The 16,711-nt window shown below is 32.8% G+C and overlaps 1 protein-coding gene across 2 annotated transcripts; it reads right to left on the bottom strand.

Moving 5' to 3' along the window:
- Positions 1 to 5,338: 5,338 nt before the first annotated feature.
- On the bottom strand, positions 5,339 to 16,082 carry LOC145608198 (uncharacterized). Of its 2 annotated transcripts, none has more exons than XM_081663809.1 (20): positions 15,818 to 16,082; positions 15,642 to 15,726; positions 15,075 to 15,177; positions 14,820 to 14,904; positions 14,135 to 14,221; positions 13,908 to 13,996; positions 13,563 to 13,695; positions 13,372 to 13,474; positions 13,029 to 13,245; positions 12,370 to 12,428; positions 11,736 to 11,854; positions 11,164 to 11,603; positions 10,999 to 11,080; positions 10,736 to 10,912; positions 10,610 to 10,663; positions 9,870 to 9,962; positions 9,720 to 9,785; positions 8,919 to 8,965; positions 6,589 to 7,284; positions 5,339 to 6,094 (listed from the first exon to the last, which is right to left on the bottom strand). In XM_081663809.1, the coding sequence occupies exons 1-20, from the start codon at positions 15,938 to 15,940 to the stop codon at positions 5,707 to 5,709; spliced, it is 3,246 nt and encodes a 1,081-aa protein (XP_081519935.1). In that variant the 5' UTR covers positions 15,941 to 16,082; the 3' UTR covers positions 5,339 to 5,706. The 2 variants fall into 2 exon arrangements, with proteins under 2 accessions (XP_081519935.1, XP_081519936.1); XM_081663810.1 differs by having other exon boundaries at positions 13,563 to 13,635.
- Positions 16,083 to 16,711: the final 629 nt, after the last annotated feature.

The raw sequence follows: 16,711 nt of genomic DNA, 5'->3' as shown, positions 1-16,711 counted from the left end.
TGCTTTTTATTTTATGGGGGTTAAATATAAAAAATACAAGAATAAATAATTAAACATAACAGTATAAAATTAAAGTGGGTGTCTTTATCAATTATCATTTTATTATTTTCTGGTATTCATCATTATTTAATTTTTAACTGATTTTCATATTTAATTTAACGTAAGTTGGTAAGAGTTGTCGTTTTCGACTGCAAAATAAATATTTCTTGAGAAGGGCATCAAATGCTAAAATAATTTGACAAACTTTAGCTTATCCAGTCATTCAACTTTTGTTTGTGCAAACAAGTTAGAAGTTACGTTGTCAAGACTTCCTCTTCTTCGAGTTTATCTTGTCCTTGTTCGACGAAATTTGTGTTCGTTTGCGTAAGGTTTCTAATGTCGGATTCTATTCTACGGAGTATCATTTAATTTAACATCATCTAGTTAGTTAAAGTTTTGGATAGTATTCAACTCTCGAGATTAAATTATGTCTACATATTTACTTTTGATTTTTACTAACGTATTGGACTCATCTAAACTTTTATTAGCTGTAAACTAGAATTGATTATCCTTATTAATTTTTTACAGAGTAATTTGAACTTTATTTTCTAAAATTAATTTATTTATCTAAACTTATCTATTCAACTGATAAATATAAAACAAATAGATTTAGACCTTAATGATTGTACATACTTTGCATAATTTTGAAGTGTTTTTAAGATATTAGGAAAAAAAAAAAGTTTATGACCGGATTTTGATATATCACTAGGGCGCTAGTCCATCACTCATGTTAAATTGTTAATTAACGAAAAACAACTGTCTCTTTACTACATATTCTTTACATTAATCGTAATAGTAAAAGACAATGTATAATATAATTTACTTGTTCAATAGTCCCCCCTCTCACACACATAATACTTAAACTTAATGATCCATATGATCGAGTATACGAGTAAAATATGTAAAAAAATGATATATTGCGTAAGCTAAAAAAATATAGAGTATTTTTGTGATTTACTCGTTAATTAATCTAGTAAAAAGTAATTCCATAGAAGCAAGATGCAGGAACAATGTATATCTTTCTAACATGGTACTAAGAGCTTATAAGGTACTGTACTTTGTACAATAATAAGTACATCATTGTTATTTTCACGTATACATGAAAACAATGTAGCGACATGTCACCATCAAATGAATAATGATTAATAATTCATGATTCATGACAAAGTGTATAATCTATATATTACTCGTATTACTATAGAGTATATTACAATCAATTACTTACTATTATGTCATCAAAGAAAATGCACACAAGCGTATAATTTAAGCCAACACACGTAAATAATCTATTAGCAAGACTACAACTCGTATTTCGCACGAGCTATAACATAAGTAAAATAGTTTAAAATCCAATCTCTATCATTCTATCGTAGTCTTTCATTCATTCTCATCACCCAGAAAAGAAAAAAAAAGTCTCACGTTGGAAAGAAGTTGGTTAGTCCAATATAACAAAGCCGTCAGCGTCTAGAATTAAATGGGTTACGCAGTCATGAATCATAATGCATGAAGATTTATGAAGGCAATTGACAAAGTGGAGTGCATTAGATGCGATGCTCTTTCAATTCTCAGACTAAATCTAAGGCTCTAATTAAGCTGCAATTTTATGGTATGTCAGGGAAAAATATGCCCTATTGTTACAGAGATAATGCTAAAAAGATTAATTTTTTATTTGGACATCTACCTTTTTTTTTTTAATTTTTTTTTTTCCCTTCTTGGTTTTCAATGTGACCGATAGTTTAATCAAATTGGAGAAAATTTAGATTATATGAAAAACTTTAATGTTATTACTATACTAATTTTATTTATATAAAAAGATTTACATTTAACTTTACTGTAAATTAAGGGTGTGTTCTATTCACCTGATTTTCACTGATCTAAATTTAGTTGTAATTTGTACTTCCCTTATCAGAATTTATTAAACCTGAACTGAACTTATCTAAATTTAACCGAACTTATTACACCTTAAATAAGTGAAAATAACATGAACAAAACATACCCTAAATTTATATAAAAAGCATACATCTATTATCATACTGATTTTCATAGTATTACTATACTAGTTTTATTTTGAGTTGACTCTATATCATCATATTTGTATAGATCATCAATATTATCATACTAATTTTCATATTGGTTAAGCTTTGTATTGATGTCATGATGTGATTTAATAGGTTAGATATATAGACTTGTTTTGAGGGTATAGTTTTGATTCAATAATTTGAATAAAATAATGGAGTAATAATTTTTAAGGTCTTAATTTAATTTTAAATAACTAAGGGGAGAAAAAACCAATAAATAAGTATCATTTCGATTTATTTTATTTTATTTTATACTTTTACCAATTCCTCTTGTGAAGTCAAATAATATGTACTAATTTAATTTCATGCGTAAGCTGATTTTTTTTTTTTTTTTTTTTTTTTTTTTTTTTTTTTTTTTTTTGGTTTGTTGAGACACATACGCCATATTTGACAAAGATAGAGGTGGCTAGTTTCATGCTCTCCACAATTGTTTTATTCCTACTTATTTATTCGGTCCTTTTTTTTTTTTTGAAACATATTTATTCGGTACATTGATTTTGAATAACGACTGGATGGCGATTACATACATATTACATCTACATCATATAATACGGGTATTTAATTATGAGAATTTTAACATTGCATTTTATTAATTTCGGTAGACATGATTGGCTGCTAATCAAATTAGACTTCTTCATCTTTATTTGATCTTGTAAACGGCGAAATAAACACGTAACGTATTTTGCATAAATGTTAGTGTGTATCGTGTGAGCGATAATTCTACTACACAACATGCAGTTCTAAGGTAATAAGTTGGAGTGATTTTTAACATATAAAGATTGTTTTTGTCATACATAGTGATTTTATTAAGAGGTAAGTGAAAAGTGAGTAACATATACGAAGTACTTTGTAATTTTGTATGTACATTTTAGGTGATTTTTGATCATTTTTACAATATTTATTATAATTAATATTTTTTTTATTTTTTTATATTATTGAAGTACTACGGGCATGTTCACATTTACTGAACTGAGCTGAACTGAACTAAAGCCAAGTGAACTGAACTGAATAGAGCTGTAATTAATAATTTATTAGAGAAGGAAATTAAAAGCTGAACTGAATTGAACCGAAATTAAGCTGAAGTGAACAAGCCCTACATCAATCTTAATGTAAAGTAAATGGGTTTGAAATTTTTTATGTGTTTATTTTGTTTTTTCCTTTTAGCATGAAAAGAATTTTGGCATCTGCATAAGTTTTAGCCGAATATGCGGTACGGGACCAATGTACAGTGCATAGATTTGTCACCATTCCTATAATTTATCGAAATTCCTATAACAGAGAGTGATGATATACGGAATAGTTTGTAACTTACAATAATGCAAGTGATACAACTGATCCATCACAATTTAAGGGTCATTAATTCATTATATAACAAATTCCAATTGTACATACAAATTGAAGTCCAAATTCCCCTTTCAAAAAACTTCTTTATTCTTGTATTTTTATATCCTCTAAAAAAATACTTAAGAATGATAAACAGTTTTGAACAAATTTTATATAAAAAAAAAAAAAACAGCTATTTGACTATTTGAGGAACAATCAACTAAGCAATATAATTTTTGTAGATCAAGATAAAATAAGTTTATACGAAGTATAAATTAAAGTTGAGTAAATTGAACATATCTTAATTAATTCAAATACAAGTAAATAAGAAAAGTCTAGGAAATATAAATTATAGTAAAGGTTGGTAAGGGTAAACCAAGCAAAATTATACAACTAAAATAAGTTTTGCTCCGTAATAAGTTTAATAATCTCTATAGATCCAGATAAATACTACCATGTCTACGATTACTAAATAAAAGTCAAGTAAATTGAACACATCTTAAGGGCCTGTTCTCATATGATTATTTTCAGTTCAGTTCAACTCCTAATTTCCTTCTCTTATAAATATTTATTTCAGTTCAGTTCAGTGCAGTTCTAATAAGTTCAATTTAGTTCAGCTGAGTTCAGTCAATGAAAACAGACACTAAGAGTGACACTTGTTGTATGTACTAAATAACTAATCCTACAAAGTACAATTATTTCAACAGTCTTGACGTTATATTAATAGAGAACCATAATAAAACAAAGTCAACATTACATCATACATTTCCAAGATCAGATCATGTCTCCAAAGTCCAATATATATACCATGATTTATTTACTTACATATTACGGAGTATGAAATATAAGCAGTATAAATAATAAAACTGGTTGTCAATTACGCTAATCACGCAGTTTTTGAGTCTCTTTACGCTAATCATTCATTACATAAGACGCAAGATTACTACTTTAAAGCAGTACTCATAAATCATAATCATTAAACTAAACTATTGATAGCTGCCTACAGTATGTTGTCTTATTGTTACATACACAAACAAAAGGGCGATAGACTTTTGTTTGGCTTTTTTAAGGCATTTCCGAGAAGTATTTTTAAATTTAGTCACATCATAAATAATTGGAGTTAAATATTTTAATGGGTTTCCTTCAAAAAAAATAAATAAATTATAATGCGTGTATATTTACTCTCACGTTTTTCACATTGTTATACTTATATTTAATTACGTAATTTTATGTTTCTATTTTTTAAATAGCTCAAAGATTACTTAAGCTCTAGAGATATTATTAGATGTGACGATATTAGATGTGGATGCACTTTTGGTTGGTAACAGTATAGTAGCCAATTATAAATATTGATGATGAGAATGTATTATGTATATAAGCGTAATTTAACAAATGACATCTCAATACAACCTCATTCCTAGACTTGATTTTCTTCATAATATAATCACCACACTATGAGTAAACAATATAAACATTCATAAGACGTATGCAGTGTTCATAAGCATTTTCACAAGCTAGCAATCCTGGCATGAATAACTTATACTCCTTCCGTCCTTACTGTCTACTCACAACTTTACCCTCATAAAAATTACTTTACGTCTCATCGATTCTCTCAATTATTACACTCAACCAAAAGTTAATTAAGTACTGTAAAACACTACAACAAAATGCTAATCTTAAAGCAGACAAATTAATGCAAAGAAACTCTAACTAAAAGTTACTTGTACTTTTTTTTTTGGTACATGGAAGTTACTAGATGTTAAGCGGATTGAAGGATCATATTCATATCCGTGACTTCCTGCTATCTTGTGAATACTAACAGAGAGAGAAAGGTATTCATTATTATCATGAAAAAAGATAACACTAGGAAGGTATAACTGAAATTTTGCTCTTAAATTTCACAAGTTGATTAAAGAAATTCCAAATTAAAGCCAAATTAATCAATTCATCAGCCAATTCAAGAAAATATGAAGAAAACAAATAATTACATCGAAAAGAAATATAGCACAACAAATTCAATGGTAAACATTATTGATAATATACACTAATGGCATTTCCTGTTCTGAACCAACATTACAATATTACACTTGATATTCCAGTCTCACAAGATGGAGACCTATTTTCAGCTAACTCGGCCTAATCTTATTCGTCGTAGAAACATACAGACAGGCATCGCTACCAGAATAGCAGAAACCACTTATGAAATGAACTGTATTCATTACAACAAATGTGGCATTGTACAAAGACTGGTAGTGATAATGTTATGCTATACAGGTGATATAGATAGGAGAAAGTCTGGCTGTGATCTTTGTAGAGATATCCCGCAGAAGGGACACAAGGGATTGGGCAACAGATTAGTTATCATAGGTTTAACGAACGACAAAATGTCAGGGGGATTATTATTCATGGTAAATAACTGGAGAGGTGGCAAATTTGAAGCACGTCTCCGACAACACGTGCAAAACCATAAAGTAGTAAGAGGGCAAACCTTCATAGAGAAGGCACAACGAGTGAGTTTATGCTGTTGAGGGGATTCCTGATCACTAGATTTTATGCCTTTGCAGGTTGCAAAATCTGGAGATTCGAAAGGAACAGTAGCTGAACAGAAGCTACACTGCTCTTCTTCTGCGTCGTAATCATACATGCTTTGCAGCCTGTTTTAGAGTAATTTTTCCCGGTCAGTACGTATACTACAGAAACCAGTATAGCAGGAGTGACTGAGTAAGTGTGACCAAAGAATATACCATCAAATATTAGAAAAGCTAGCACCAGCAGAAAAATGACTTGGTGTTTACGGAACTGCAAATGACCATTAAGCTATAGAACCTATCATTTCCAAGAAAGATACAGTAGTTTCACACTACATAGACATTTATTTCCCCACACCCCTCTTCCCTTCGATTTGGTTTGGTGTCTTCTATTTCTAGTTTCTACAGCAATGAGAGCATTTCATATACAGACCCGAAGCAGATGAGGAAAAAAAAAACAAGCATAAATTCAACAACAGAAAGGATCATAAGGTGCCAGAAATCACTCTAAACATTGTGTAGCATGCATTATGTGTCTAATACTGATTTAAATAGTTTAACTTATGCACTATAATTCAAGTGACAAATTTCAGCAGCTAGTAAAGATGTTGAGAAATTACCTTGCTCCAAGCCCTTCAATATCAGATACAAGAAGACTTAATTGTTGACTCACACGATCTTGATTTTGCGTGACCCACTTCACCATTTGAGTAATTCCAACAGGATTCCATAATTCAGTCTCTGCTTTCAAGGTCTGATCAGATACATGGGCATAAACAGTAGATAAACTCAAACCCACGAGCCTCTCTCTGAGTTCTTTCTCACTACTTAACATTATGTCCATCCACAGTTTCTTTTCCCCATATACATCGGCTAAGTTAGCTGGTTTGGCACAAACTTTGACAGCCTCAAAATCAATTAATGGTACAACACATCTACATAAAATGTTGAGCAGGTGCAACTGCCGAGAACTGATGTTCAACATATATTCAGGCACTTCTGACAAGATATCGTTGATAGAAGGATCCAGATAATCCCTGAATATTAACTCCAGCCACCTCAGAACTATGTGCTTAATAAATCTAGTTGCAAACGGCTTGAAAGCCGAAAAAGCAGCTACAATATCCCAAACAACCAGATGTTTTGTATGACACTCAAACTGCTTTAGAGACCACAGCAGCTTGGATCCCCAATATCCTAGCTCTTCTTTGGAAAAACCAGGGATACCTTCAACATCAAACTCTAAATTTGCAGTTGATGGAATGTTGACCTGCTGCCCTCCAATCCAGAAGAATTCAACCCCAGCCCTCTGGGTCCTGCATATTAAAAGCAAGACAAATATTACTGTCCACATGCTCGACATATACTTCTAAAACACTCACACGATACACATATATTAATGCAAGCTTTTCAAGTAATCAGCACCAGATTTAATCACAAGACAGCTTCCAAGCACAATTTCTAATAGTCAGAGCTTCTTCTTGACTTTCTCATACCCCACAAAATGTCAACCCACAAATATTAGAGAACAGAAACTATTTTACTAAATTTTCATGCATACATTTATAGTTTTGGGTTCTTATTCCACAAGTGTTCCCAACACATGGAAATTTCAACCTTTGCAGTGCCAATCAACTAATTTCAATATCTTTGATTTTTTTTTTTTTTTTTTTCAGGGTTGTCAGATACAGAATATTACCTCAAGGGTACATGGAATCAGAAGATTACACTTGAATGAATTTACTAGAAACTAGTATAGCATGTGGACATTAAACCAGAAATGATATGGGCAAATGGTAACCAGTCAAACATGGCCAGATACAAAAGTTATGGCAGAACACTGATGGTTAGATGGGTGTAGTACTACAAAAGAATTCGCAACGACGTAATACCTAGATTGGATGAGTTTCCCCAAGAAGCCTAGGGGCGAAATGGACGGTTGGTCAAGTGAAAGGAAGATGTCATAATGCTCAAACTAGGAAAGTAAGAGCAATAAAGATGGTAAAAGGTACCTAGTCAACATATCACCTGCAAATCTATATATCTTGCAGGATAATGTTCTTCACGGAGCGTGTGGCATCATACAATAAGGCCCCGTTTGGTTTGATGTAAAACATTATCAATGAAAGTTTTAAAGGAAAACATACTTTCAAGGAAAAGTATAATTTGGTTCCATACAAGAAAATTCATGAAAAATCAAAACTAGGAATGGGAATGTGAGGATGGATGAGAGGGAAGTAAAAAGGAGGTACAAAGGAAGGAGGAAAATGTGGCTTTACCTTGTTTTGTAAAGGAAAATGTTTTCCATCATTAAGGATGCAATTTTCCACCATTGGGAAAATTGTTTTACACCCCTTCACAAACCAAGGAAAAAAGGAAATAAAAAAATGGGAAAAATCATTTTCCATGAAAATATTTTACATCAAACCAAACAGGGCTTAATTTGCAGCAATCATACAAAGGAGATAATATGTTCATATTGTAATAGATTAACCTAAGGAGGGGCAATATAGGTAGTCTAGTATTATTACTTTATTAGGTTAAAAGTCCATAATTTTAGTATAAATAGAGAGAAAGGAGAAAGGAAAAGGGAGGCAAAATTTGGGAGTGAATCCTTAAGAGAGAGAGTTGTGACCTTAAGTCACTATAGAGCTTAATACACTAAACCTATCTAGTGTAGTAGTGTGTAAACCGTTGTTTTGTTAATTAAAGCCTCAATCTTTCTTCTCTATTTTACTGTTCTATTGCTTTTCTCTGTTATCTGGATGTGCTTGGCCTGAATCTATCACACATTTGTTGGGTAGTTACTTCACTACCTGTTTACTGTAATGCTAGGTAAGGACTGTTAATGGGTGGTAGCCACTGCCACGCCATTGAGAGTGGAATAGAGAGCAATCATAAATAAATCACAAGTTACTCCAGGAAAAATTGAAACAGGTAGCAGGAGTACCTTTTCTGGTACATATGATCTAACTGCCCAGCATCAAACCTGCGTGCCTGAAGAGAGGTACAAAGTAGTGTTAATTTTTATATGTACCTTTTCTGGTACATGGTAATCTGCTACACCATGTACACATTATACAAGGACAGGCCACAGTAATTGTAGTCTACAATCGTATGTATTCATGTATCACATCTTTCAGATATGCTAACTGTACCAAAATAAAAAAAAAAAAAAGAAAAAAAAGGTGCCTTACAGCTACTCTATTAATTTGATATAGTCAAGACAGGAAATAGAATTGGAGTGGAGTTAAGCTTTGTTAAATTTTGTTGGCATTGCAGATACAAGTGATTTTTCATATGTAAAACTATATAGTTTTGCAAGTGATTGATTATATCTGGTCCAAAGAATATAACATACAGAAGGAAAGAAAAAAAAAAAAAAAGTTTCGCATCCAGGGGGGATCCAACATATCTCCAAAAAATGGAGTAGAGCATCTTAAACTAGCTTGACTGACGGAGAGGTTTAGCCTAAAGTAGCTTGACTGACGGAAGAGTCTAAAGACCTAAGCTAAAATTCTAAGAAAAAGGGATGAAAGTGAATCAGAACTTTTCATCCAGCTATAGCAAAAACTTTCTCTGCATAAGTGAATGCCAATGGTTTAAGCAAAAAATATAGTAAATTAATAACTAAACAGCAAGGTGAGCAACAAACAAGCATTTAACAAACTGAACATCAGTAGTTTGTAGGGTGAACTTGTGTATGAGTAACAATATAGCCATAAAATAACAGGGAGAGAAATCTTCATACCACAGCAAGAGCTAAATTTCCAGGGGAAATTGCCACCCCATAGCACGAGTCTGAAACAGAAGGATGCTGCCCAAAAAAGAATAAATGTTTTTAAAATCTCATTTAAGTTCAATACTGATGTCTATATATCAAGACACTGAAAATCCATACATCAGACGAGCTTCTGATTCCAAGATTGTTTGGTGGAACTGATACTTCGGACAGAGAGCCCTTATGATTTACCCATCCACGCATCGAATTATCCTACATTAACAACAACAAACAGTTTTCGGATTAAGTTCTCCTACCTTTTAGTAGCATCTTAGCATCGATGTGTTGTTTGGTCCAACAAGTTAAACAACATCCCTTATAAAGTTATAAGTAATAAATCCATGAAAGTTAAAACTTCACAAGAAGCATGAAATTTAATGAAATAATTTCATTGTATATTGTTTGGTTAAAACACTAAAAAAGGAACATGCAAAATGACAACCCCATGACAAAATAATGGGAAAAATTGGTACTTCACGTCCTCTAGAACGGACCTAGCACCCCCCCCCCCCCAAACTGCCACACACATACACAATAAATAAAGAAACTTGATATAACTTACCAGTGACCAGCCAACCAATACGGACCATGCAATCCCAACAAACATATTAAGACTAGGAGCAGACAGTTTTTTCAACTTTCCACAATTCACATAACCTCATATGCAATCACTCCACGACAAATTTCATCACAAGTACAGAACACCATATATGCTTCTTAACACGATTAGGATAACTTGATAAAATCAAGAAAAGAGAGTACAAAAAATTAAGCATTTCATTAAAAGAGAGTAACTTGATAAGGCTTCCTGAGTAGAAAAAATTAATCATGAATTCATAAGCATTTCATTAAACCATTACCTGGCTGCAACTATATAAACAGTGTCCATCAAAAGCCCAAGCTAAACCTGTGACCTGAAAGTTATAAAGCATGAGTAAAATTCTTTCATTTCTTAATGGCGAATTCAATCGAAGGAATAAACTTACAGCTTGGACATGAGCACCATATGATCCAACTTTAATTGTTCTCTTGGCCTTTGTATTACATGTCCATACTTCTAATGACCCCGATCCTTTTCCGACAGCTAACAGAATCTTCCTAGGAGATTGAACTGGAACATACAGAGAAATTACTGACACTAGTACATTATCACCAGAGGTAACCTATTAAAAAAGAAGAATCTAGTCAATGTAACGCTCAAGATACAACTACATTTGTGATCATCAAATGTGGAATTAGTGAAGTGTACCTCACTAATTAGAGAGAAGGGAGTCTGGCCAGATTCGGACAATTTCATGATATCGTAGACACGTGCACTCCAGATCCTTACACTGAAAACCCATTCAATTTGCTTATCACATGTACTCATATACAACTATGCAAGCAACGTAATCATGGTGCAAACAGAACCTACCTGCCATCACAACAACCAGAAGCCAATAGAACCTGTGAATTTGAATCAAAGACAAGAAAGCCCCAGCTCAAGGCAGTGACCCATGCATCATGAGCCTGAATGACTCCCATAAAATCCATGTTTATCGGATCATTACTATAACTATGGTCAACAGAGTAGAATGCTGATCTATGAATCCTCCAGATTGAAATACCTCCAGACTTAGTTCCAACAGCTAATAAACAGGAGCAATCATCTGTTGCAGACAAATGCAGCTGCGGAGACCATGCAACAACAAGCGACGCCAGCATTGAAGAGCGTGAAGCATATTGATGAGCAGTCAACCGATAATTAGAATGGTCATTTGAAGTCTTTTTAGAGGAAGCCATTCCATCTTTTGCTACAGAAACATTTTCAGAAGAGGTATTTATTTTCCCATAGCCACTTCCCTTTACCACCACCTGCCAATATATTCAAGTTCATCATTAACTGCAAAACAAACACCTAAAGATGGAAGCTAATATAAACATAAAGACTCCATGCTAATATGTAAAATCAAAGAAAATCTGAGACTGATAGAAGGAATAAAATACCTCTGATGAATCCTGCCCATGTAACTGGACAACTGTAACCTTCCATGATTTTTCTTCTGCAATCCACATGGGTGCTAACCTAACGTCACTAGGATTTAATGACACAGCCTCAGCATCTCCTGATCAAGGGAGGAAAAACTTCAAAAGTCATTTCTGAAAACATAAGAGCGGAGTTGGATTTATTCATAGTCTAATTTTTAAAAGATAAAGCGGTCCATTCCACCCTCCTCCACAGCATCTCCATAACACTATCTTACATACATATCTCATAGAATATATTAAATAACAAACTTGTCCAATCCACTATAATATTAACATCTCCTGAATATTTATATGAGCTGTAATTTCACCCCTCCTTCAGGATATAGCACTACTAAAATACATTGATTCACACATTCAGCATAACTATTCTTCCCCTTGAGTCTAGACAGCTTTCAATAGTCCATCATCTCATACAGTCACTGCTTAATACGGAGTAGTTAAACCTCATCTCTGAAGACTAAGATTTAGTCTTCTGAGCTTATTACAATAAACACTCTCACTAGTTATAGCAGAAGTAGATATATGACCAATACAACATAAAATGCCAGTAACTCATCAAAATTGACCTCAAGAGTACAAATCATGAACATACCACTAAATTTGACCAGTAAGCCTTTATTAGAGAAATCCACAAAAACTCCTCCAACCCACCTGCAATAAAAATAAACATAAGCAATTTGTTTCACTGACAAAAGTGAGTTGCTTTAGATGAGGTATATGTGACTCGGGACAACATTGAAAGCTCTTATCAATATTATAGTTTACACAGCTAAATTAAAAGACAAATACTGGATAAATGGCATATATATATGTTGAATAGCTTTATAGAGGAATTAAACTGAATTGTTCATGACTATTAAAGAAGTTTTTTAACATAGTGTGTATCATCCAGTAAATAATTTTGGAAGTCTTTATCATAGTTAGTTTCTGGTAGTAAACATTCTTCTTATACATGTAAAATTAAGTTGGAAGTAAATGCACATTACCTAGTTCCAATAATACTATTAATCGTGGTTTTTACCCACCAATCAATTTACATAAGAAAAAATACATAAGGCAACTAGGCGAATATAGCTTCACTAATAAGGTCATGGTCACTTACATCCAGTCAGTGTTTAGAAAGCTTCCGGAATATTTGAACACATAACAAGGGTTTTGAATCGCATTTTGTTTATTGTTGAACAAATAGAGCAATAAGCATGTGAATACATTACCAGAGACATAATTCTAGAAGACACCATCTAATATTACCTATCTCTACTCCAGGCTTCAACCAGTTGCCCAGCTTTTAAAATTTCACCTTGACTATGCTCTGCCAATAATATTTGTTCAGAAAGACGACCCGCATTAATCAAAGGACGGACTTCAGGGAAACCGCAGTTCCCATTAGTTGTAGGTACGCGCGGATTATTGGGTTGGTTGGTGGGAAGATTGCTTTCATTATCCATCCTGAGCCACTCTGGTTCCCCTAAGGTAAAGCAATACAGCATTAAGATTCTAGGAGAACATATAAAATTCATACAGCTTAAATAAATAAATAGAACTTTTAACTATTTAAGTACAGAATATACCACTTGTATAAGTACAGACATACCACTTATATTATTTTCATGAAACTGGACAAGGGCCATTGGACCTTCTAAACGCTGCAACGTGCCAACAACCCAGACATTCTGTTCACCATCCATTTTGAAGACCTATACATTCAATATCTGCATGTAAGCGGTTTCAATTGGTAAGAAGATAATATATGCAAGGATAATCACAAATGAAAATGCTGTGCACCTCCACCGAGGAATTCTCTTCCAAATCTGAACTTCGAAAAATGACCGACTCTGCCACAGCTTTCACTGCATGACTGTCACAAAGAGAGTCAGCACTTGTAACATCAATCATTCCTAGATGGTTGCAGTCCTTGCTGCAATAAAGGGTCCAATCAACAACGATCACAAAGACAAGGCACGTGTGGAAGACATTTGTCCCAAAAAAGTGACTTATTAAACAACTTCTTCACATTTTAACAGGTCATGCATGAAAGTAGTCTAGGAACAGAAATGAAGAGGAAAAGTAAAGCCAAGGTACCGTATTTAACAAAAACACAACACCAAACTAAGAGAATGAGGCACATACTCCCTTTTTCTTTTATGATGGCTTCTTAAACTAAAATATGTTTGATCAGCAGCAGTAGTATTTTCAACTCTTGTACGACCAGCTGAATCCTAGCCAGCATGATGAAAAAGTACACATTCAAAAGATTATAAATGAAATTGTTTTACAAAAAAAAAAAAAAAAAAAAAAAAAAAAAAAAAAAAAAAAACAGAAGGAAATCTGATGAAACAAAAGCAAAACTAACTCACATCAAACGCGGCCGATGAGGAAGCTTCTGGTTCTCCATAATTGATTTTAGCAAAATATGCATGCATCATGTCTGAGATGTCCATTACCTGGTAAACAATCTCATGAAACAACCTATTTTAAGAGTTCAGATTACAGAACAATAAGTATCCAAAGAAAGGACCTGGAAACCTCTTAGGGCTGTCACAGACTATCCATTTCCTCCAACTACATCTCATTTAGCAATGAGGATGAATTATGAATATGTTGATCACCTTATTGCAAGTTGCAAATAAAAGATTGACACTTGACAGGACTAAAATCATGTAAGAGTAAGACCCTAGTAGCCTGGACTATGATTTTCTTTTATTATAAGTTTTTTTTTAAAAAAAAAAAAAAAAAAACAAATGGATGGAAAATTTTTAATTTGATATAAGTTATCATTGTAATTTAGTATTAATGTAATGACCATTTCCCAAGAACCTTGGGCCATGCCTTCATATGTGCTTGGGAGTGACACATTGTGCACTCATGCTTCGTGCTGGTTTGGCCCAATGCCATGAATGGTAGAACTTCATGCTGTGGTAGACCTAGTTATTTTCCATGTCTTTCTATCTTTTTTTTAAAAAAAAAAATTTAATGAAATTCCCTCTTTTGCAACTATATTACTTAACAAGGACAGCCCTTTCAGATTGACTATTAGCATACCTCTATCCAATCAGCTTGGAATTCACAATATGGTTGGCGGTACACCTTCACAAGCCCTTCAGCAGAGCTAACAGCAAGCAAGCATCTGGAACGTGATAAAAACAATTGCCAACAAACACATATGATATCCAATAACCCAAGTTTAAAATTAGAAAAATAACAATAAAAAGCCATACATTTTTAACACTAAGGATACTGATACAAACAGAACCCATTACAAGAGTACAAGACACTTAAAATGAAATGCTTTCATACCCATTGTGACGAGTGAATCCAACAGGTGACCATGAAAGTGATCGAACACAAGGCTGACGATCTCGTGATAAACAAGTGGGTAATAAGCAACCAGAGAGCAAATCTGCAAAAATTTTATCACAATTTTTGTAGCATGATACCGATTGATAAAGGCATTGCATTGATTTCCAAAATCACAATCCCACAAAATACACAAGCTATCAGACACTCCGTTTTTCTTAAATGCATCACTTCAATTTGTACACTATTCATATACTAACTTTGAATTAATTATTTTACTTAAATCTTCTTCTGATTGAACGCCTTAATCCCATAAGTGGGGTCGGCTACATAAACCAACATGAACCCACTCATAATCTTACATAAATCAAAATTTTAACTTTCAATTATAACATGATCTCAAAGTACTAGAAAAACATAAGCTATATAAATAATGTAATTCAACCTCAGCTAACGACTTGGGCTATAGTCCAAAGCAGAACAAAAAATTTCCGAGCCCAAGATGATTATATAGCATGAAATTAAACAATTATCAATTGAATTGAGTGTAATTGAAAAAGTGATTACCTGCTTTATCAATAACACCAATTGGAAAAGGTTTACCAGGAGTAAGAGTGATCACACCTCGAGGACTTTGAGGATGTTTCGGATTCTAAAAAAATAATTCAACCAAATTCCGTCAAATTCAATTTTTTTTTTTTTAAGAATTTCAACAAATATAGAAATTTGAGTAAAAAATTTACCAGAATAGTGACAATGTCGCCGGTAGCGACGGCGATTAAGTTATCGTCGGACCAAACGACGGCGTTTGGAAACGACGGCGGGTTAATAAGGGAGGCGACTTGAAAAGGAGTCGCCGGCGACATTTGAATATTTCCGGCGAGGAGAAAATTGGAGGGATCAAAATCCGGCAAAGAAATTAGAGTGGGAGAGTTTGGTTAAGAGTGAAGTGAAACCCTAGTTCGAAACCTGTGGGAGGCAATTTTCTGTCAGAGAGTTTAAGATGGATGTTCACTTTTTGTTTGACCTACTGCTATGAATATTAATATTTTTTTAATTTATTTTTAATTTAGCCTTTAAAAAAAAAAAAACAAACTCATTAAGCGGTTTATTATGAGCTTTTTTTTTTTTTTTTTTTTTTTTTTTTTTTTTTTTTTTTTAATGAGCTTGTTGGAGACTCTTTCACAAATAAAAAAAATAAAAATAAAAATAATAAAAAAAAGAAGAAAAACTTGTTTAAGACCGTTTTTCGTTTTAAATTTTCTATGTTTTAAAAAACAAAAAACAGAAATAGGCCACATGAAAACATTGTTTTTCAAAAAAAGGCGTACAAAGTATAAATATAAATTGATGCGTGATTTTGTTATATTTTTCTAAAATTATATGAAATGCTTCATATATATATATATATATCGTGGCATAATAGGTGGTCCAACTTTTAAATTACTTGTGTACGAGTAGTTTGTATTTTAAAACATTTTCATTTGTACTTGAGATATGAATTACTACATAGAGTATTAGTTTGATTTAACTTATAATTGTTGTATGTGTTTCCATATGAATAAAGTAAGCTTTGAACATTTTCAAATTTAAGATTTTATTCACACATACATTACATGCGTATAAATATAGTAAAA

The sequence above is a fragment of the Chenopodium album genome, chromosome 23, assembly GCF_948465745.1.
Source record: "Chenopodium album chromosome 23, dcCheAlbu1.1, whole genome shotgun sequence".
NCBI lineage: Eukaryota > Viridiplantae > Streptophyta > Magnoliopsida > Caryophyllales > Amaranthaceae > Chenopodium > Chenopodium album.
This window is presented reverse-complemented; position numbering and strand designations above follow the sequence as displayed.